Consider the following 19,590-nt stretch of genomic DNA (forward strand, 5'->3'; position numbering starts at 1 on the left):
GTCACCAACATGATGTTTATTCTCGACCGCTACTACCCTGTATTATGAATTCCACGTGGATATATTCCCCTTTCTGTCATCCCTTTGCTGACTTGTTGATACCTTTTCTGCTTCTGACCTGTCTTGAATTTTTTGTTCTGCACATTCACCCCCTGCTTATATTCTGTTTCGTCTTTATGAATATTGATTGTTTGACGATGCCAAGCGGTTGGCCTCATTGTCCGTATCTTGCTTCCACTGTGATATCCTTCGTGTCTAAGTCTATAGAGACCGATATAGATGTAGAAATCCAGCCCTACCAGACTGATCATGTGACCGATATGCCTGGCGAGAGTCAAGTGACCTCCCTTCTCCATCTCCATCTTCACCTCCATCTTCTATTTCCAATCCCTCGACTTCTTTCACCCACAACTCCGTGTTTGCAGCATGATCGCATGCACGGTGGCACGGGCATGGCGTCCCTCGACACCGATAATGAGCGCGATATGACAGGTCTGCGTTGGCCGTTTGATGACCACGAGGAAGATGGGGCTTGAGGTAGTCTACGGCTAAATTATTACTGCCCCATCGAGACCTAATATGGTTTAATGGCAACTAATCCATGAGACCCAAATTCTCCTCCGTTCCGTTTCTGAAAGTGAAGGCCATGGAAGTATGTAAGGAGTCCCATGGGTCTAATAATGGTTGTGCTGCGCACAGTGAAAGTGCAGATTTTCTGACACACTTTTCCGAGTAGTCCTCGATGCCCTTGCTTGTTGTGTCCAAGTACGGATGACGCTTTCTAAGCATTGAGATTACACACAGAATAGAAAACTTGCCTCATGTATCTAGGCATGATCCAGAGCGCTCCGTAGCATTGGAAAAGGGTGAAAGTGACGTATAATGTAGAGTCAACAAGCTCCCTACGGCTTTTTGGCAGCTTGTTTCATCCATTGGAGCGGAATACGGCGCGCTCTCGGTGATACTCAGCGATGGGGCCAATTGAGATCAACTGCCCCATACTGGACAACATCAAGACCAATTATTCAATACCATAAGCAAAAGTGCATCTTCCGATTACTTCCATGCCACCATGTCGGAGACGATTAGGGCTCGCCAAGACGTCACATGACCCTATCTTATCGGCCGCGTGTTCTTATCGATCATCGCGACTTCACTTTAACTTCACCTTCGTCTTATCCTCCCCTGTACCTCTTGGTCTTTCTCTCCCCTCACAGTCCGATACAATGCCCCCTCCACATCCCAAGGTGGTTATCATCCACCCCGACCTGGGGATCGGCGGGGCTGAGCGCCTCATCATCGACGTGGCCCTCGCGCTGAAGAACCGAGGCCACGAGGTCACCATCTACACATCACACTGCGATCCCACACACTGTTTCGAGGAAGCACGCGATGGCACACTCGACGTGCGCGTGCGCGGCAACACAGCATTCCCCGCCCATGTCTGCGGACGACTCTACGTACTCATGGCCATCCTGCGCCAACTCCATCTGACCGTCTCCGTGCTCCGCGAACTCGCCGCCGAGCAAGACAACATCTTCATCATCGACCAAGTGCCCGCCTGCATTCCCATTCTGCGAGCCCTCGGCCCGCGCCAACAACAACCGTCTACCAAGCAGCGCATCCTATTCTACTGCCACTTCCCGGACCAGCTCCTGTCGCGGCGCAGCGAAGGCAGCCGCTTGCTGCAGCTCGCCAAACACCTCTACCGGTACCCGTTCGACCACTTTGAAGGGTGGGCTATGAGCGCTGCTGACCAAGTCGTCGCTAACTCGCGCTTCACGCGCGGCGTTATCGCCTCCGTCTTTGGCGCGGGACGTCTCGGCGACGTGCGCGTCGTGTATCCTTGCGTTGATATAGATACCTTCACGGGAGGGAAGGAGAAGGACTCCCAGACGGACGATGACGAGGCCGCGCAGCCTCTGTGGGACGGGCTGAAGATCTTCTTGAGTATCAACCGGTTCGAGCGCAAGAAGGACCTGGGGTTGGCCATCCGGGCGTACCACGGGTTAGGCGCGGAGGGACGGCAAGGGACGAGGCTCGTAATCGCTGGTATGTTATCATCTCCTTTCCATTCCACCCCCTTGTCATATCGCTTGAGAAAGTAAAACCAACCAACAAACCAGGCGGCTACGACAACCGCGTCCCCGAAAACGTGGAATACAAGCACGAGCTAGAAGCGCTGTGCACGAAGCTGGGTCTCGAAACAGCCACGGCGCAAAGCATGATCACGGCGCTGGGGATCCCGAACACAGTCGACGTGCTATTCCTGCCGTCCGTGCCGACAGGGTTCCGAGACACGCTGCTAGCGCAAGCCCGACTGCTGGTGTACACGCCGATAAACGAGCACTTCGGGATCGTGCCGGTGGAGGCGATGCGGGCGGGGGTGCCGGTTCTGGCGTCGAACACGGGAGGGCCGCTGGAGACGGTCGTGGAGGGGGAGACGGGGTGGTTGCGGGATGCGACGCGGGCGGAGGAGTGGACGGATGTGATGCGGGAGGTGCTGGGGTGGAGGCAGGAGGACGGTAAGGCTGCACGTATGGCTGCGACGGCGAGGGAGCGCGTGCGGGGGGCGTTCTCACTGACTGCTATGGGGGATAGTTTGGAGAGGGAAATCGAGGGGATGTTGGGACGGGAGAGGAGGCCGTTTGATGGGTTGGGGGTGGTTGCTGTGGGTGTTTTGTTGGGGGTGTTGGCTGTTTTGTACTTTTTGTATAGATTGTAACTACCCTACTCTTAATATACCATACTCTAACTGATCGTACTAATGATAGTGTGGACGGTGTTGTACTGATCGTTGTCTGTGATAGTGGTATTTTGAAAAGAATACTTGGCTACAAAAGATACCATAAGACTTTTGGACTTCGTGAGTAATTTTATACCCCTATACTGCGACAGCAGTAGTGTATAGTAGCGCAGTAGTCAGGAATGTAGTAGACAACTACAACTCATCCCTCATAATCGACAGCGGCCCCTTCTTCACCATCATCGTCAAAATCTCGTACAACACATCCGCAGCAGCCCTACATAACAGTTAGCCGGTATCACCATTAGCAAAAGCAGCACATACATTGTGGAAAGTTCAGCATTGGTATCATAAGCGGGCGCCACCTCGACGATATCCGCGCCGATCAGGTTCAGACCGTCCAGGCCGCGGACGATGGTGCGGAGTTCGCGCGTAGACCAGCCGCCTGTTTCGGGGGTGCCAGTGCCGGGAGCGACTTTTCCTTCGTTAGCATTTCATGTTTCGTGTTTATTTCCCGGGTTGAGATGTGTCTAGATACATACAAGCCGGATCTAAAGTGTCGATGTCGATGGAAAGGTAGACAGGGTTTTCAGTGCCGACGCGATCACGGATCTTCTTGATAATGCCATCCGTGCCTGAAGACGGGTGTCAGTGATGGGGAAGATGGAAAGGATGGAAGGGAGGAGCTACCGATGGTGTCGATCTCACGGGCTTCGACGATTTCAAACCCGCAGTAGCCGTCGTTTTCATAGTCCGAAGGTCCGGACAGAGTGGTGCGGATGCCGGCGTGGATATTGGTGTCGTTTCTCAGGAGGCCCTCCATAGCGGCGTGGTAGAAGTAGGTCCCGTGGTTGATGGCGGCGACCTTGCTGGGGGAGCCGCCAAAGACCTTGGGTTTCCAGGAGTCACTAACTGGTTAGCATGAGGTATGGGCAGGTATATGGAGGTATGGCCGTACAGATGGCTATCAAAGTGAATCACCGTAACCGGACCATATGCCTTGTTAATGCTGCGCAGCAAAGGAAGGGTAATGGTGTGGTCGCCCCCCATGGTGATAACCCGCGGCAGGGTCTTGCCGGCCTTGGAGAGGCCGTATTCATCAGCATTGGTGTAAGGCTTGCGCATGAGGATGCTGTTGTGGCCTTCTTCGATCTGCTGGATGGCCCATGCGTTATCGTACCTGGGGGGATTAGTCAAAGACAAGGAAGAGGGCGACGAAGACATACGATGTCACAGGAACATCACCGCAGTCAAGAATCCTCAGATCGCTGACGAAGGGGTTGGATTCTAGAGGGACGTTGTATCCGCCGCTGAAGACAGCTTGTGTGAGCATTGCGCACTGAGAAGTAGGCACTGTGCAGAACGTACTACAGATTGAGACGACGAGATCCTTGTCGGATGCCACTGGGCCCAAACCGGGCGCCAGGCCGGTAGGATGTTCCGGTGTCGAAGGGGGCGCCTAGGAAGGCGATATCATATTTCTCGTCTTCACTGGCTAGACAAGGAAAGTAGGGGAGACGCCCAAAAGTGGAGATGCCGGAGAAGACAGAGTCGGCCTGTAGATGTGAGCCATGACCGCATGAATTGCTGCTCCAGGAGAATATACCTGCGTGCCCCCATCCCCAGGAAGAGTATTGTACCACAGGCTCTGATGCGGACCGGCCAAGGGTGTCTGGTGACTGCTGTGGGCCGACACCGCAGTGGAAAGGGCTAGAAGGGCGACAGCAAACATGATGAAGAGAGGTCAGGATATGACACGGATGAGGACATGGATGGGAAGGATAGTCGAGGCATCCTGATGTATTTATGCCTCGCGGTCTCTGCATGCCCCACCGTCGTCATTGTATTCGGCCATCCTTGTCTCCATGAGTCTTTCCATTCCCAATTCCCGTTGTCATTCCCGTATCAAGCGCATGATAGGGCATCTTCACCACAGCCAACATCGTATGAGAAGACTGTCGACGACCTGCAGAATGATACCAACGGCCGACAATCGGCGACAGACGATCGACCATCTTCTCCCCGCAACTTCTCGTTCCAGCAAGCGGGTCCTGCATTGGAGATGGGAGTCTGCATCTCCCCACAACTTCTTGTTTGAGCATAGACCGTCTGTCTGGTCGATGGGTCCACGGTATGTGGCGGACAGTGCCCCCATTGGCAGTGACATGCTGTGAGGTTGAGAGATAACACTGCGAGGTTGAAAGAAGAGAAAAGCGAGTGGGAGACGGTCCTGAGGCAGCGACAGCTTTCCCAATCGGGAAGTTGATGGGAGGACCTTATCGGCCAATCACAGCGCCCAATTGCTTATCGCCAGCATGACGTCACTTATCTACACTGATAAGAAAGGCTTCATTTGTCACGAAATTGATTTGAAGAGAGAATATGCACCCATTCGTTCATTTACTGGACGTGGACTAGTCAAAGATACAGACTCTACATTCCCTCATCTTGAGTCTCATCCATCCGCAAAAACGCCAGGTTCACCTCACGACGCCAATCACTAAGGGCCACAATCACCCACTCCAACGCCCCCACCAGATACAGCGCAATGCACTGGCCCACCCAGAGGCCCTGGAGTCCCCAGTCATGACGAAAGGCCAACCAGATCCCTAGCGGCAGTGCCCCGCCGTAGTAACTAACGAGATTGACCAAAGCGCCAACGTGCTGGCGCCCCATCCCGCGGAGACTCCCGCCGCAGCTCCCGTTCAGGCCATCTGCAATCTGGAAAAGCGCGACGTAGGGTAAGACCTCAGCGGTGAGACGCACAACTCGGATGTCAGGGTTGAAGAGGGCCGCGAAGTGATGGCGTGAGGCCATCAGCGCCGCCAAGACGACGACACCCAGCAGCATGCTCAGCACGGCAGCAGAGTGGGCCGCGCGAGCCGCGCCACGGGCATCACGGGCACCAAGCAGGTTACCGACGCGCGCGGAGGTAGCGACGCCCACGCCAAAGGGGATGGTGTTGAGGACCTGATCGGCCGTCATAATGACGCTCTGCGCCGCGAGGGGGACGGTCCCCAGGCGACCGGCGGCCAGGGCGACGATCTCAAAGGCCCACCACTCGGTTCCGACGTGGATGACGCCGAGGAGAGCCAGGCGGGCAAAGGGCCCCAGGTGGTGGGTGGCTTCGCGTGACCAGCCGCCCCAGCCGGCGGACCCGGCCACGAACCGGGCGTACAGCACGAGGAGCGCAAAGGATAGCCAGTAGGAAAGGCCCGTTGCGCAGGGGGCGCCCAGAAGACCCATGCCGAGGGGGTAGACAAAAAGGTAGTTGAGGAGGGCGTTGAGCGGCGACGTGATGAGCAGGACGTACGTCCCGGGACGCATGATGCCTGTCCACATGAATTTGGTCAGTGCCCTCAGGGCTCAGCAGGGGTGGAGAGAAGTGGGAAGAGACGCACCCTGCGCCTGGAGGTACTTCTTCATCAGCTCGAAATAGATGTACCCGAGACCGCCGGGAATCAAGCAGGTAAGGAAGCGTGCACTATCGCGGGACAGTCGGGGGTCCTGACCCAGAAGGAGGAAGACGGACTCGGAACAAGCCCATAACACGGCCACGGGCACGTAGAACAGCGTCAGGACGAGGAACCCGCGCTGCAGCAGGATACCCAGATCGTGCTTGTTGGCGCTCCCGGTGAACGACGAGGAGGCCAGAGTGTCGAGAGCGGTGGTTCCGCCGAGTGCAATCATCCAGGCCGTGATCATGGCGAACATCAAGGAGAACGCAGCGGTGGCCAAATTCTCCGGCGAGGAACGGCCGACGATGAGGACGGACACGGTCTGGAGACTGTTCTGCAGCGCGTAGGCGAGAATAACGGGGATGGACTGTCGGAGAAGATGCACGAACTCGGTGATCCAGCTCTCCTGCTGGGGGTGGGAGAGCAGCGACGTCTGCTCGTGAGGGTCATCCTCAACTGTTGAGTGGTCTGGAGCTGGGAAACTGCCGTACATGGTGATCGATGGAGAGTACGAAGCGTCGTATATAGAGAAGCCTTCTATATAAGGAACCGTTGTGTATAGAATAGTATTCTATGTAGACAAAGCGTTCTATATAGATATACATCGTCTAGACCTGACTATGATGGCAGAATGGCAATTCCATCCTTCGGCCGTTCGTATAGTTGCATGAAGCATTGCACTGCATCCCTCTAATTGGCCTAATGCTAGACGTTGCTGTCTCTAACGACCCACCGTAGATCGCGTCGAGACTCCTTGCTTAGGGCTTGGACGGATGTATGTACGATGTCCTTATCAGCACTCCAATTATTACCCCAAATAGGAAACGATAGACATCGTGATTCTCCGCGATCTAGATCGTCTAGCTGGCCTGACTCCGATATCGCTGTACATGGTCAGACTCGATAGCGCAGAGGATGGTCGAACAATGCCGGAGGAAAACGGTGAAACTCATCTGTACATGGTCCTAGTATTTCCGACTTGATATGGCCATTCCGTGTTGAGTGATACCAGGATTAGGGCTGGAGAAATGTCGATATCAGACTTATCGCCACGCCTGATTGGCGTTGGGTATTGCAATGTCATAGGCAGGGGCGTGCCCTAATTCAGTCTGATATCGCCATGTCTTCTGATTCGACATAGATCCTCTTGCTTTGGCGCAGAACAGCTGTAGGGTAGTTTATATCGCAGACATGTCCGGTATGCAGATACCTGTAGATGGCCCTGTTGTCCATCTAGTTCATCCAAACCATGGGTATCGACGAGAAGCATCTGCCCGTTCAATCCGACGGTATCGCCCAGACAATCCAACATGGAGACATCCATCCCCAGCCGACCTCTGATCCACTGGATCCACTCAACTGGAGCGCGTTCCAAAAGAACAGCATCCTCGGGATCGTCATGTTCAAGTGGGTTTACTGTTCACCATTCCAACAAACGTACACGCTCTAATACTAAAAGGATGATAGATACTTCCTCTTCACCTACATCACCACCACCACCGTCCCCTCCTTCCCCTCCATCCAGAGCCAGTTCGACATCTCCTACGCGCAAGTCAACTGGACAGTCGCACTCCCGGCGCTGGGACTCTCGGTGGGTCCGCTCATCTGGTCCTCACTGGGCGACATCTACGGACGACGGGTGGTGTTCCTCGTCGGGACAGTAATTGCGCTGGTCTCGACGGTGGGGGCAGCTGTGGCAGACGATTATGGGGGGTATATGGCGGCGAGATTTTTTCAGGGGGTGGGCGTGAGTCCTGCGTCGTCGGTGGGAATGGCAGTGGGTATGGTATCCATTCTTATCTTGATCCTCATACATCTATGTATATGAACTGACAATACAGTCAACGATCTCTTCTTCGATTATGAGCGCGGCCAAAAGTTAGGGCTGTGGGTGTTGGCAATTGACTCGGGCTTATTACTGGGCCCAACGTGTATGTTTGTGTATTCGAGAACAGTTGGAGGATATAAACTGACAACTCAGTCGGCGGCTTTCTCAACCTCGTCAGCGCCGCTTGGATCAACTGGTTTAACGCGATCCTCTTCGGGGTGCTTCTCGTGTTGGAATTGCTCTTTATGCCGGAGACACTATACCCCCGGAGTTTGATGCTACAGTGCACCTCTTTACCAACATCCACATCATCATCATCATCATCAGATATCGAACAGGGTGTTCCCACCGACAAAAGCACCCCCAAATCCAGAGAAACACCACCTCCACGCGCAGACAGAACAGTAAACGAAGAAAAAGAGCAATTCCCCCGGACCAAAACCCTCCCCTTCATCAACATCCACCCCATCCCCGGCCTCCGCCATCCCTCAATCTTCGCCGCCATGCAGCGCTTCATCCTCACCTTCACGCAGTGTCCCATCGCAGCGGCGACAGTAGTGGGCTACGTCTTCACATGGTACTGGTGGGTACTATCAGTGATCACGATGATCCCAGCCGCGTATGCAGAGTGGACACCCCTAACGCAGGGACTACTCTTCCTAGGTCTACTGGTGGGGACGGTCGTGTCAGAGGTAGGCTGTTCGGGGCGATTAAGCGACGCGCTGGTAAACAGACTAGCAAGACGCAATGGGGGAGTCAGAGTTGCCGAGATGAGGCTGTGGCTGGGATGGCCTGCTGTGGGAGTGACAGCTTGTTCGTCTTTCTTTTTTTCTTTCTCCCCTTTGACCTGTTACTTTCGGATATACTGACGACTACATGCAAACAGTGGGATTGATCCTCTGGGGGGTGAGCATTGACAAAAGTTACCACTGGATGGTGGGACAGGTTGCGTTTTTCTTCTGTATTTCTCCTCCTATTCCATATATTTTGCATATCCATCGAGGGACATAGAGAAAGAGAAACAGCGAGACTAACCCAAGCAGTCGCATCAGGGATCCAAATCGGCAACACCATCACAACCAGCTATATCATCGACATCCACCCCTTACAATCAACCAGCATCGTCATCTTCTACGCTGTATTTCTCAATCTGAGTGCCTTCATCAACCCGGTGTGTTCCCCTTTTATAGGTGTATAAACGCATCATAACATTAGCCTACAGTCTATATATAATATAGAAGACTAACGCATGATAGTTCTTCATCGCCCCCTGGCAAGAATCCACCGGCTGGACGTGGACCTTCACCACCCAGGCTTTGATCGTCGTCGTCCTCAGCGGGAGCGGTCTCGCGGCGTTGCAGCGGTTCGGGGCGTCGTGGCGGTCGAGAGCGCCTGTGCCGGGGTGGGTAAATGCGGAGTTTGATTCTTGACTTTATCTCTACATATCTCTATCGAAATGATATTCTCCTTTCAACCCTGAATAGTAGCCATGCTCGCCTAGGTAGGCCAAGACAGGACAATGAGAACTACTGCTTCAGGATGCAGTTGGTCTGGTTGATTGCATCTCTCTCTTCCATAGATATACTGAGTACATATACTACACAATACTCTGAATGTGAATTCCCAAGATTAATAGGATTAGACGACTTCTACAATATTCTGTTTACTTCATAATAAGCGTTGATATAAAAAATAGTAACGCGTCTATTATATGCCAGGATATCATCACCCGATAACAGCAACGCCGTCCTCCTATCCCAGCGCCTGAACGAACTAAGCATACAAATCATAGAAGAAAAAAATGTTGTAAAAAAAAAAAAAAAAAAAAAGGCTGAAGACAGAAAGAGAAACAAAAAAAATACTACAAATGTCCATGCAACTTCACCCGATACAAACAAGTATCATCCGCGCCCCAATTCGTCTTAGCCCGGATCACCACATGGTCCACCCTTAGAGAAGGCATGTCGAGGACAGCATCGAGGTCAAACGTCTGCACATGATGCGGGCGGTTGATGTCGTACGTCCACTGGCCGACGCGGTAGAACGACAAGCCCAGGAGCGGGTCGCCGTAGTAGGCCGACTCGGGCTGGCCCGGGTAGGCGAGCTTGAGGGTCTCGATGACGGTGTCGTGCAGGGAGAAGCCCTCGCGGACGAGGGGCGTAGACTGGCGGCTGAGGTGGGCCAGGCCCTGGTGCCAGGGCGTGTTGGCCGCGCCGTCGACGATGGCGAACCGCACCCACAGCTCCATGTCGCGCGGGGCGACCTCCGGCCGGATCGTGGCGCCCTTGGGGATGTGTTCGACGACGACCTCCTCGGGCACGATGCGCTGCTGGAGCATGACGGACAGCTGCGACATCCCGCGGCGCGGCTTGCTGCACCAGCACTCGCCGACATCCTGCCACGGCGTCAACGCCGTCAGGGCCGGCTGGGGCTTGCGGGCCATGCTGCCGGGGAACATCTTCTCGTAGTATGATTGTTTGATACGAGATGATGGGCTTGTTCTGTGCGGGTCGATGATGACGCCCATGCCGAGGGAGAGGAAGTTGGTGCGGGCTTGGGCTGTGCGGCCCCCCGACTCGACGACCGTGGTGGCCGCGGGGATGTTCTTCACTTCGGTCTTGATGGTCTTGACCTCGCGCGACAGCGACGACACCTGCGTGCCCAGCTTGAATACTTCATTGTTGAGACTGTTCAGGGCGGCCAGTTTGGTTCCACTCGGGCAGGCGGACGGGCTCGTGCGGCCCAGGGGGAAGAGGTCGCGGGCGACGTCCACGATGACGTCGCCATACGACACGGCCGCGCTGATCGACCCGACGCCCACCACCACGACCCACACGATCCGGACCAAATATCCAAACAGCCATGATACTCCGCGATGGTTGGTGGAAGGCCTGGCGGGCGAGACACTCTTGCGTTTGACCGACTCGACGACGACCGGCTCGGGGGTGCGGGATTTGGATTTGGAGAGCGACGGTGGGGGGGAGGGGGACGACGAGAGCATGGAGGGCGGCTCGTCCTCCTCGGCGATGGGCTCGTTGACGAACGCGAGCCCCGAAAACCGGCGGGGCGGCGCGCTGATGTTCTTACCCTGCGGGCCTTTCTTGGTCGGCCCGACGCGCTGCAGATCGTCGTCGTGGACCTCGCGCTCGACATCCCAGGAGATAGTGGAGTCATTGTCGGCGAAGTGCACCTGCAACGAGCTCTCCAGGTCCGCGTCGTTCGGTGCCGTAGATCCCAGCTGCATCATGGGGGTCGGATAGTGGAGGTTGTTGGCTGCCTGCGACGCCGGGGTGGACACTTCGGAGAAGGTATGCGGCACCGGCGGCGTCGGGGTAGGCGAGTCCATCGCATCTTGCAGGGAGCCCATCAGCTGCACCTGATCCGGGGTGGGTTCCCGCCGACGAACGGGCGAGGCTGTCCGTTTCCGTGCGGAGCGGGTGTTGTGCTGGTCGTCCTCACGCTCCTGGGCCATCTGGATGCCCTCGTCGATGGCATCAGCGATTTCCGCTAGACCCATGCGAGGTCGCGCCCGTAGCTCGCGTGGCAGCAGAGGGGTCGATGTCGAACCGTAGGCGAACGAATGCTTGGTGGGGAGGTCGGGGAGCGTGGGTTTGGCGGCCGGGTTCATGTCACGGAAGTAGGATTCGGGAGTCTGTTCCTCGGGGCGAGTTGGGGTTGCGCCCTTACGGCGGGCTGCCGCGCGCTTGGGAGGCATGGTGTAGGATTCAAGACTGAGATTGGGACTTCTGAAACTAGGATAGCAAAGGTGTATGGCTTGAGCGGGGGTGACGAGGGCTGATGGTAGTGAACTCCGGATTGCAACTGGAGCTCCGGCCGAGGTCGTATCGGTCAGTCGCAGGAGTAGCGAGGTCAAATGGATGAAGGAAGAGGACAAGATCAGACATGCAGCAGCGGATTGCCCATTAATTATTCCACCAGACCATGAAGTGGGCTCCGCCGCAGCGCCTCTCCACAGACAAGTGGTGTCAAGTGGGAGGGGACAAAGAGACGGAGTTGATGAAAGGTGGTTGCGACCAACAATGCAATGGCGTCCCTTCTTTGTCCACTTTTCAAAGGGCTTAAAATAGATATCGGTCGAACAGAGTGTCGACCAGGGACTGGCTGATGGATAGCGCTCTGAACAGAGGTGGACTTCGTTCTCCGGACGAGACGCGACGCGGCGGACCGGCGACCAACGTCGGGACAATCGAGACGGGGTGGGCTCGAGACGCGATGTAATTTCCGGGATGATCTCGGGAGGGTGTTGCGACCGGGATTAGACGCGTATCGGTGGAATTGCGAAAGTTGTAAAGAAGTGGGATGAGGGTGACGATCAACGTCGTCCAGTCCAGAAAGTCGAGTGATCGATGGATGAAGGTACGCTCCCAATCGGGCAAGGCGTGTGTCCGAATGAGGTTAGACCGGTATGGACATGCATTGGCTATGCATGCTGACTAACATATACATGCAGAACCACCTGTCTACGAGGATTCGATCTTGATCGTGGCTTGATTCTCTACTCTTTGTTCTTTCTTTTCATGTGTACAGAATCCTGCAGGACACCCACTAATCTGGCACCCTAAAATACCTGAGACGAGGCGCTCTTTGTGTCTCGACGTCTTTGTCGAGTCAACCAGATGTTACACTCGAGTCATTGTGTAGATGAACCGGTATAGGAACAAGAAAAGTTGATGACCGTCCAAACCGCCCATCGCGTCTATAAGTGCTAGTGACTCCGATAATATACAGTGACCAACGCTCATGAAATACAAGTCGGACCGGGCCCCCCCACAGGGACAGAGTATACCCGACCCACTGTCGTAAAGATCGTCTAACAGGTCCATGCGCCCACGATGCCGTCCTTGCGGCCTTCCACCAGGAATCCATCCTTCAGGCGCACCCGTTCCACCGTGGCCGGCAAGGGACCCTGCGACTCGTCGAGGCCCACGCCGGCGCCGCAGTCCCAATGATGCCCGTCCGCCTTGTCGTACACCTTGACCACGTTCTCCTCGGCGGCCGAGACAATGCGTTTTGTGTCGAACATCATGCTGGTCACGGGCCGATCGTAGGCGTAGGCGTCGTAGATGGACCCCATGCGGAGATCCCAGATCTAACCGGTCAGTTGCATGCACACAGGACATTGTCCTGGGGGAAGAGAAACCTACTCGAACACTGCGATCCGTGCTGCCGGTCACTAGATGGACGTCGTCGAACTGGAGACACGTCACGGGCCCTGTATGACCCACCAGGCTCCGGTGCACCTGGCCGCTGCGCAGGTCCCACAGGCGGACCAGGCCGTCGGCTGTGCCACACGCCAGGGCGGCGTCGAAGCACTGCACGGCGCCGACGAAATCGGCCGACGCATCGGGCTGGCGCCCCGACGGCCGCCACTGGCCCTCGGTGCTCAGGGTGGACGCCTGCGCCGCGGCCCACAGCACATCCAGCGTCTGCACGCAGCGTCCGCGGACCAGATCCCACTGACGCAGCGTCTTGTCTGCCGACCCGGAGATCAGGGTGTTGCCGCGGAAGTGCAGCGCCGTCACCTCGTCCACATGGGCATCCAGGGAGAACACGGAGCAGTCCTCCAGCGAGGTGGCGGGCGCGGCGCTCTCCCCCTCGTCCTCGTCGCCGCCTTTGCTGATGTTGCTGCGGCTGGGCACCGTGCGCGCGCGGCTGAGATCCCACAGCTTGACAGACGCGTCCATCGACCCGGTCGCGACGATGTTGTCTTCGATCTGGAGACACCGGACCGACGCGTTGTGGCCTTCGAGGAAGCCGGTGCAGCGACCCACATTGAGGTCCCACACCCGGACGGTGTCGTCGAGGGCGGCGGTGATCATAGTGCCGAAGGGGTAGTCGAAATCGAGGGCCGTGATCATATCGGTGTGGGCTTGGATTTCCTTGATCTCGGAGCCGGGGGCGAAATGCTCGTGCAGGACGGGCATGGACCGTTTCCCTAACGGATGAGAGAATGGGTTAGCAACCGACGCCGTCTCCGCCGTGCGCGGGGGAACCGCATACTGGTGGATCGCTGCTTGATGCTCTTGGGAGAGGGCAGCTTCTGATAGATGGATTCGGACATGAATGAGGCATCCATGGCCGGATCTTCCGTGGCCGGGGCCTCGTCGGCGCTTTCGGCGGGTTTGGAGGTCTCCGAGGGGGTCGGGGTGGTTTCCTCCTCGATATCCTCCAATTTGTTCTCCAGCTCGGTCACTGGGTGAATTAGTGTGATTCATAAGAAGGAAGGAAGATCAAAAAAAAAGTACATTCATGCTCCAGATCCGCCTCCTCCGTTTCGAGACCGGCCAAGCGGTCGAGGACAATCTTGCGCATCGTATGAAGATTGGCGATCTTGTTGTCGATGTCGTGGATCTCAGAGCTGCACATGTTCTTGCGCACACCCATGCGCTCCATGCGGCGGGCCAACAGGTCGCGTTCCTGCTTGAGTTCGGCGGGGCCGGAGGGAAGGGCGGCGCGCGAGTCGCCGCCTTCGAGGAGTTTCTTGCTCTTGGAGGAGCGTCGGCGGTGGGCCTTGCGGAACTCGTAGTCATCCTGAGAGACCTGGAACCCCTCGAAGAGAGAGTAGGAGCTGGAGTCATCGGGGATGTTGGCGAGGAGGTCGTCGGGCAGGGAGGAGAGGGCGCGGGATTGAATTTCGGAGGTGGATAGCTTGGAGCGGACCAGATCAGTGGGGGTGGTCTGGGTCAGGGAGAAGACCCGACGCTGGGTGTTGGGACGGCGCAGCTCGCGCTGGATGTCGGCCATGGCATGGTGGTAGTGACCGGGGGGGTTGGCCACGTCGGGGGTCGGTCCCATCAAGTGGCCTGCGGTGGAAGTGACTTTTCGGCCAAAGGCCTCGATTTGACGGCCCTAATGGGAATCGATCAGTTGGTGCATCCAAATTGAAGAGGAGGAGGAGGAGGAGGAGAAAAGACGGACGGTGATGCCGGTTCCTAAGAGACCGTCCTGCTCGACAATGTCCGATAGACCGGAAGGCGACTCATCCCGGCGGGGTCTATCCATGACACCGCCTGAAGAGATCTCACGGAGGAATTCAGAGACCCATGCGGGAACGGCTAGTGGGGTTTGGTGACGGTCAGACGAGTTGAGTCGTCCGAAGAAGGAGGTGGGGAGGAAAGAAGAGAGATCGAGATCGAGGGGGAGAAAAGAGAAGAGAAGAAGATGTGACGCGGTCAAGATGGGAGTTTCGGGATGGAAAAGAAAGTTGGCTGGGTTGGTTACTAGCGCGGTATGGGGGCGGTTTGGTCGGGGAGATTCGGGGTGAATATGGTGGTAATATACAGTATGGGATGGTATCACCGGGATATCAATACCTGAACATGAGTCTATAATATCGATCATTCTATAATATGATTATGATAATGTCCCCGATTCGGTGTATTCTGGTAGATTGACTCTCATGGAGATGACCCTCTGACCGAGCGGTTTCCATGGTTGGGGAGGAGACTCTGGCCCAGGGAAGTATAGAGAGAAGAATCGGAATGATCGTGAACAGCCGAGGTCAAACTAGGTTGAACATGATAGAATATATAATGATATATAGAGATGTTATAAATCTATTGATCATGGAGATTCCAGAATATATATCTGGATATATTATATGCCGATAATTAGAATATATTCAGGCGTCTAGGGTGCTGTGGTATCACGCATAAGCATATGTCAGATCCCGACTAAGCTATCCACTTGTACCTGCATCTTCTCATCTTCTCATCGCCGACTTCTTCTTCTTCTTCTTCTTCTTCTTCTTCCTCTTCTTCTCCTCATCTTTTCTCTTCACGCTGTTCGTTCCTTAATTCCCCCCTACGTGATCGACAGGTTAGTTACTGGATTGATCCCTGTCAACGCGAGCCATTCCATCCTACAATTCCTCCTCTGTCAATCCTCATTGGATCCCTCAGACCCTTCCATCACCCCGAGTTTTCCTCCGCATTTGGATGAATTGAGTTTCCTCCCCAATCCGACTCTACTCTATAATTATTCAATCATCAATCCTTCTCAAGGGACATCATGGACGCCGCAATCGATCTCTCCGACGCCTCCAAGGCCTTGGATCTGGCCAACATCCGTTTTCAGCTCATGTAAGATGCTCCTTATCCGATCGGAATGCCTACCCCGCGGTTGCTCGCATGCCTGTGGAACAACCCATCACGTTCAATACCATATTCATATAGTGGTATAACTTCAATGTTAAAGATACTAATAATGATTTAGCCGCCTGGAAGATACCATCACTTTCCACCTCATCGAGCGGGTGCAATTCCCACTCAATCGACCCGTCTACCTCGCCGGCGGGGTCAACATTCCCGGCACTGATGTCAGCCTTATGGACTACCTGCTGCGCGAACAGGAACGTCTCCAGTCCAAAGTCCGTCGCTTTCAAGCCCCCGACGAGTACCCCTTCTTCCCCGACGTGCTCGAGACCCCGATCCTGCAACCGCTGCGCTACCCCAAGATCTTGCACGACAACGACGTCAACGTCAACGCCACCATCAAGCAGCGCTACGTCGAGGACATCCTGCCGGCCGTGTGTCCGGGCTTCGGGCGCGCCGACCGTGGCGAGACCCAGGAGAACTACGGGTCCGCGGCGACATGCGACGTCAGCGTGCTACAGGCGCTCTCGCGACGCATCCACTTCGGCAAGTTCGTCGCCGAGGCCAAGTTCCAGCACGATCCGGAGACCTTTGTCCGGTTGATCAAGGCGAATGACCGCGAAGGGATCGATGCCGCCATTACCAACGCTGCCGTCGAGCAGAAGGTGCTGGAGCGGTTGGCGCTCAAGGCCAAGACCTACGGGACCGATCCGGCTTTCCCGTCCGAGCAGGGGCCGAAACTCAACGTGAATGCCGTGGTGTCGATGTATAAGGTATTCTCCCCCTCCCAGCAACCCCGCCAAACACAATTGATACTGACAGTACAGGAATGCGTCATCCCCCTGACTAAGGTGGTCGAGGTGGACTACCTGATGCAGCGGCTGAAGGGGACGCAGTGGGAATAAGGGATGTATATTACGAGGAACGATAGAATCACGCGTCACGTGGGAAGGAATAGATCTATAGACAGGCTAACTTTACCGATCATAAGCTGTAAGGAATTATAACACGAGAAGAAGACAGCGAGAAAGAAAAAAAGCAAAAAAGAAAATAGGAAAAAAAAGAAGAAGACGCAAGATCTATGCACCACCCCTCATATACTCGGCCATATCCTTAACCGCCCCCTCCAACTTCCCCCCCTCAAGCAACATCAAGCTCCCACCCGTCCGGATCCCCAATTCCTGAAACGCGCGCTTCGAATCCGACAGCCCCTCATCGGCGAGATGATCATAGGACACCGACCCCGAGCAAAGCGCATGTCGCTCCAGCACCTCATCCTCCGGATGAAAATAGAAGCGCTCAACACCGCTCTCAGCGGACTTCTTCTTCTTCTTCTGAGGGCGGGCAGCCTCCTGATCGAGCTTGGACTCGACCTCCTCGTAGGTCTTGGAGAGGATGACGTAGTGCGAGAAGTTATAGGGCTCCTTGTCTTCGATGGCCCAGGCGATCTCCTCCTGCAGCATGGTGTACATGGGGGGCACGACTTCGGAGGGCATGTTGATGAGGCGCTCGGTGAGGATGAGGCCGATGGGGGGCGGGGGGGACTGGGAGAGGAGGTTGGCGAGGGGGGCGAGCGAGGGGGTGGATTGGGCTTTGCGGTGGAGGTAGCGCGTGAGGTCTTGGATGACGGGTTTGTCCTGCAACTTTGTTAGATTGTTTGAGCGAGACCATTGTACATATTTCAGGTATCCCACCTGGTGCTCCTGCAGATTCAGAACAGACAGAAACGCATACGGATCCGACTCATTGCCGTCCACCTTGACGGTCGAACCGAGCGTCGGCTGCGACAGGATCAGGTCCGCCAAAGCAGACATGTCAAAGTCGATGGCGTCGGTGTCGAACAGCTGACGGAGGAGGTTCTTAAGACCGTGGAAGTCGACAGCCGGTTGAGGATCGAACCATTCGAAGTCGACATTCACCATGTCAATGTCCTACATCATTGATTTGCGCGGTTAGCAGTCGTTCCTTGGGAATGGTGTGATGAGATGGGGGGTATACCTCGTCGTCCGAGTCCTCCGCTCGAACACGCGGGTCGGTACCCTCCATGTCGACGTCGCCGTCCTTGACTTGCTTGCGCTTGACCATTGTGTATACTGTATCAATTGTTGGTGTTGGAATTAATTGATTGAGGAGATGAAGATGAAGATATGAAGACAAATCTTATCGGCGGTCGAAAAAGTTGCTCCGGCCCCGCGCTAAACCGCTTTCGTCTTATCGCTCTTTCTATAAGGATTCGACAGTCAACAACTCTACTCTCCGGAAATCTTGTTATATGTATTGATTCCAAGAGAAATTCAGGATTGGGGAGGGTCAATATTACTGTTTGGGTTGTACCAATGGGGCTAATATCTATGGTTGAGAGCTAATATGTACCGGCTATAGAGAGCATATATTCCAGTCTATAGTTGATCCATCGTGATATATAGAAGAGAATTCATCGATAATCAAAACAAAACATTCTTGATTGATGGATTGATATTAGCATGCAGGCGTAAACAGCTTACAATCGTGATTCTATTTAAATCAGCCCACCACCCATACAGCACCACCGTGGAGCGGAAAGGGGAAAGAAAGAAAGACGTACAAAACATGACGTTTATATCGATGCAGGTACCGCTCGTCTCGCCCGTCCAGCTCGTCCAGAAGTAATCGACGGGCGTGCACTGGAAGATCATGACGAGGGTGTTGAAGACGCCGAAGCAGATGGTGATATTTGTTCCCAGGTCATATGCTTGTACTGTCATCCAGGGCACGGATATCAGATCAGCTGTAGCCCTGAGATTGGAGTATGTAACATACAGGGAAACGCGAGTACATTGAGAGGCACGGCGCAGGCAAACCCCATCAAGATCAGTCCATCGTCCCATCCAAACGACTTCTTGATCCAAACACGCTGGACCACTCGTAAACTGACCATGATCAGCGCCGACATGCCCAAAGCTCCTGCCAGCGAGGGTGCTACAGATGCATGTTGGATCTGTCGTCGTGCAGTGGGACGTTTTCAACACTGTTGAGAGGCAATTGCTCTGTGCACCCAGTCCGTTAGGACCGTCAACAAAACTTTACCAGATAAGGGGGAGGAGGGGACTGTGGACAAGAGGTTTTTATCGCGCAGGTCGGTCAATCCGGTGAAAAGTCCCAGGCGGGGGAGGACATCGTGTCGCGCCTCCAACACGAACACCTCGACCAGGGGCACGGCAGTTATTACTGGATGCTCGCCGGATGTCAGTCAATTATGCGAGAAATATCTGGTGAGCTGATAATCATAGCATTGTTCAGAGTGGCTCTTTTGACAATGAAATCGCCCTGTGCATCGATTGCGCATCCCTGACAGGCGGCGCGACCGGGCAACCCTAAGTCTGCCGATCTCGACTGGCGTCCTCGCTGACTTTTCAACCAATGCTGATTGTTCAGTCCTTTTGTCGGAACCACTCTAGTCTAAAC

General features: G+C 55.1%; 9 protein-coding genes across 9 annotated transcripts; 3 read left to right on the top strand and 6 right to left on the bottom strand.

Moving 5' to 3' along the window:
* Nucleotides 1–1,226: 1,226 nt before the first annotated feature.
* BDW47DRAFT_125743 (GDP-Man:Man(1)GlcNAc(2)-PP-dolichol alpha-1,3-mannosyltransferase) lies at nucleotides 1,227–2,725 on the top strand (the record flags this gene model as incomplete). Its single annotated transcript, XM_024816437.1, has 2 exons — nucleotides 1,227–2,052; nucleotides 2,127–2,725. 2 exons carry the CDS (start codon nucleotides 1,227–1,229, stop codon nucleotides 2,723–2,725), a joined length of 1,425 nt encoding a protein of 474 aa, XP_024672051.1.
* A 148-nt stretch (nucleotides 2,726–2,873) lies between these two features.
* On the bottom strand, nucleotides 2,874–4,928 carry BDW47DRAFT_105722 (agmatinase). The gene is made up of 8 exons (XM_024812624.1): nucleotides 4,353–4,928; nucleotides 4,115–4,302; nucleotides 3,973–4,056; nucleotides 3,705–3,926; nucleotides 3,437–3,654; nucleotides 3,289–3,381; nucleotides 3,071–3,221; nucleotides 2,874–3,023 (listed from the first exon to the last, which is right to left on the bottom strand). The coding sequence occupies exons 1-8, from the start codon at nucleotides 4,476–4,478 to the stop codon at nucleotides 2,942–2,944; spliced, it is 1,164 nt and encodes a 387-aa protein (XP_024672052.1). The 5' UTR covers nucleotides 4,479–4,928; the 3' UTR covers nucleotides 2,874–2,941.
* Nucleotides 4,929–5,178: 250 nt separating this feature from the next.
* BDW47DRAFT_131721 (MATE family efflux transporter) lies at nucleotides 5,179–6,697 on the bottom strand (the record flags this gene model as incomplete). Its single annotated transcript, XM_024817378.1, has 2 exons — nucleotides 5,179–6,078; nucleotides 6,148–6,697. 2 exons carry the CDS (start codon nucleotides 6,695–6,697, stop codon nucleotides 5,180–5,182), a joined length of 1,449 nt encoding a protein of 482 aa, XP_024672053.1.
* A 756-nt stretch (nucleotides 6,698–7,453) lies between these two features.
* On the top strand, nucleotides 7,454–9,462 carry BDW47DRAFT_131723 (putative MFS transporter; the record flags this gene model as incomplete). Its single annotated transcript, XM_024817379.1, has 7 exons — nucleotides 7,454–7,611; nucleotides 7,672–7,985; nucleotides 8,046–8,135; nucleotides 8,186–8,845; nucleotides 8,919–8,993; nucleotides 9,076–9,203; nucleotides 9,289–9,462. 7 exons carry the CDS (start codon nucleotides 7,454–7,456, stop codon nucleotides 9,460–9,462), a joined length of 1,599 nt encoding a protein of 532 aa, XP_024672054.1.
* A 431-nt stretch (nucleotides 9,463–9,893) lies between these two features.
* Nucleotides 9,894–12,325, bottom strand: BDW47DRAFT_131725 (uncharacterized protein; the record flags this gene model as incomplete). Its single annotated transcript, XM_024817380.1, has 1 exon — nucleotides 9,894–12,325. Exon 1 carries the CDS (start codon nucleotides 11,745–11,747, stop codon nucleotides 9,894–9,896), a length of 1,854 nt encoding a protein of 617 aa, XP_024672055.1. The 5' UTR covers nucleotides 11,748–12,325.
* Nucleotides 12,326–12,863: 538 nt separating this feature from the next.
* On the bottom strand, nucleotides 12,864–15,055 carry mdv1 (WD repeat-containing protein; the record flags this gene model as incomplete). The annotated part of the gene is made up of 5 exons (XM_024815093.1): nucleotides 12,864–13,142; nucleotides 13,198–13,988; nucleotides 14,054–14,245; nucleotides 14,299–14,902; nucleotides 14,972–15,055. 5 exons carry the CDS (start codon nucleotides 15,053–15,055, stop codon nucleotides 12,864–12,866), a joined length of 1,950 nt encoding a protein of 649 aa, XP_024672056.1.
* A 1,008-nt stretch (nucleotides 15,056–16,063) lies between these two features.
* On the top strand, nucleotides 16,064–17,051 carry BDW47DRAFT_125749 (chorismate mutase ARO7; the record flags this gene model as incomplete). Its single annotated transcript, XM_024816438.1, has 3 exons — nucleotides 16,064–16,134; nucleotides 16,268–16,919; nucleotides 16,974–17,051. 3 exons carry the CDS (start codon nucleotides 16,064–16,066, stop codon nucleotides 17,049–17,051), a joined length of 801 nt encoding a protein of 266 aa, XP_024672057.1.
* Nucleotides 17,052–17,116: 65 nt separating this feature from the next.
* On the bottom strand, nucleotides 17,117–18,261 carry BDW47DRAFT_105735 (protein-transporting protein BCP1). The gene is made up of 3 exons (XM_024812625.1): nucleotides 18,145–18,261; nucleotides 17,841–18,077; nucleotides 17,117–17,783 (listed from the first exon to the last, which is right to left on the bottom strand). The coding sequence occupies exons 1-3, from the start codon at nucleotides 18,229–18,231 to the stop codon at nucleotides 17,226–17,228; spliced, it is 882 nt and encodes a 293-aa protein (XP_024672058.1). The 5' UTR covers nucleotides 18,232–18,261; the 3' UTR covers nucleotides 17,117–17,225.
* Nucleotides 18,262–18,608: 347 nt separating this feature from the next.
* Nucleotides 18,609–19,491, bottom strand: BDW47DRAFT_105736 (uncharacterized protein; the record flags this gene model as incomplete). Its single annotated transcript, XM_024812626.1, has 3 exons — nucleotides 18,946–19,491; nucleotides 18,731–18,883; nucleotides 18,609–18,660 (listed from the first exon to the last, which is right to left on the bottom strand). Coding segments are annotated over exons 1-2 (285 nt in total), but the record flags the coding sequence as incomplete, so codon positions are not given.
* Nucleotides 19,492–19,590: the final 99 nt, after the last annotated feature.

This window comes from Aspergillus candidus (assembly GCF_002847045.1).
Source record: "Aspergillus candidus strain CBS 102.13 unplaced genomic scaffold BDW47scaffold_22, whole genome shotgun sequence".
Classification (NCBI taxonomy): Eukaryota; Fungi; Ascomycota; class Eurotiomycetes; order Eurotiales; family Aspergillaceae; genus Aspergillus; species Aspergillus candidus.